General features: G+C 38.7%; 1 protein-coding gene across 1 annotated transcript; it reads right to left on the bottom strand.

Moving 5' to 3' along the window:
* Positions 1–958: 958 nt before the first annotated feature.
* On the bottom strand, positions 959–1133 carry SARC_16510 (hypothetical protein; the record flags this gene model as incomplete). Its single annotated transcript, XM_014289384.1, has 1 exon — positions 959–1133. A coding segment is annotated over one exon (175 nt), but the record flags the coding sequence as incomplete, so codon positions are not given.
* Positions 1134–1265: the final 132 nt, after the last annotated feature.

The raw sequence follows: 1265 nt of genomic DNA, 5'->3' as shown, positions 1-1265 counted from the left end.
ATTTATATATATACACACATACATACATACAGACATACAGACATACACACACACATACATACATACATACACACATACACACACACACACACACACACACATATATATATATATATATACATACACGTATATATATATACATACACGTATATATATATATATATATATATAAAAGCCAGAGATATATGCAGACAACACTTCGAGCATACTGTATACGTATATATATACTATACTAGGTAGGTATACACACTATACTAGAGAGGTATATACATTATACCAAGTAGGTATCCACATCCATTCCATTTCCTAGATCTTTGCAATGCATATAGACATCTGCATATGACTTACGTTTCTGTTATAATTGGCGTTCCGTAGACATCGGCGTAGACAGAGCCGCCGCTAGAGTCCATCATAGGCTGTCCGTTGGCGTCAAAGGCGGGTATTTGGTTGCCTGTACTGTCATATGCGGACGATCCTGCCGGTACCGCCTATGTGAAGGTAGGTATATGTATGAATGTAAAATCGTACACAGATTTGCGACCACCGTATGTTTAAAGGCAGGAATACGTATACGTAGGGAAAAAAAGGTATATATACGTATTCAAATATATGAACTGTGCAGTGGAATGCTGATACCGTCTGTATTGAGACAGTTAAACGAATATCCAATGCGTAAAGGAGGTATGTGAGCTGTGATACGTTTCATACGGAATGGATAGGCGCGTAGGCGGGCATACGGACACCACCAGTGCGGAGGGTAGCAAATGCATGGAGATAGGACTATGAACTGTATAAAGTGTATATATGACTATGAACTATATACAATGTATATAAAACTATGAACTGTATGATACTACTTCCAACCTATTTCTCTCATGCCTGTTTAAGGAAGATATAATCCATTTAATGTCAATAGTAACTCAGATTAGAAGTCCAAGCGAGGTTGGACCACAACATACCTCTCCAGCAATAGTCACCACACCACCCTGTGCGTCTCTGAACAGAGGAGTGCCTTCTGCGTTCTTGACGTACGTGCCGTCTGCACTGAGGAAAGCCGTGTAACCATTCGCGATCATCTGAATGGCGGCTAGCTCTAGCTCAGATGCTCTGTGTGTCGAGAAAAAAGGCCGCATTACTATATTGTTTGCGAGTATGTACAGCATATACTGTAATAGATTTACACACATACACACACACGCACACACACACATACACACATATATATAATATACATATAATATATATAATATATACATATACATATA

Source organism: Sphaeroforma arctica (assembly GCF_001186125.1).
Source record: "Sphaeroforma arctica JP610 unplaced genomic scaffold supercont1.8241, whole genome shotgun sequence".
NCBI lineage: Eukaryota > Ichthyosporea > Ichthyophonida > Sphaeroforma > Sphaeroforma arctica.
The sequence above is the reverse complement of the archived record's forward strand: the minus strand, read 5'-3'. Positions and strand labels throughout refer to the sequence as shown.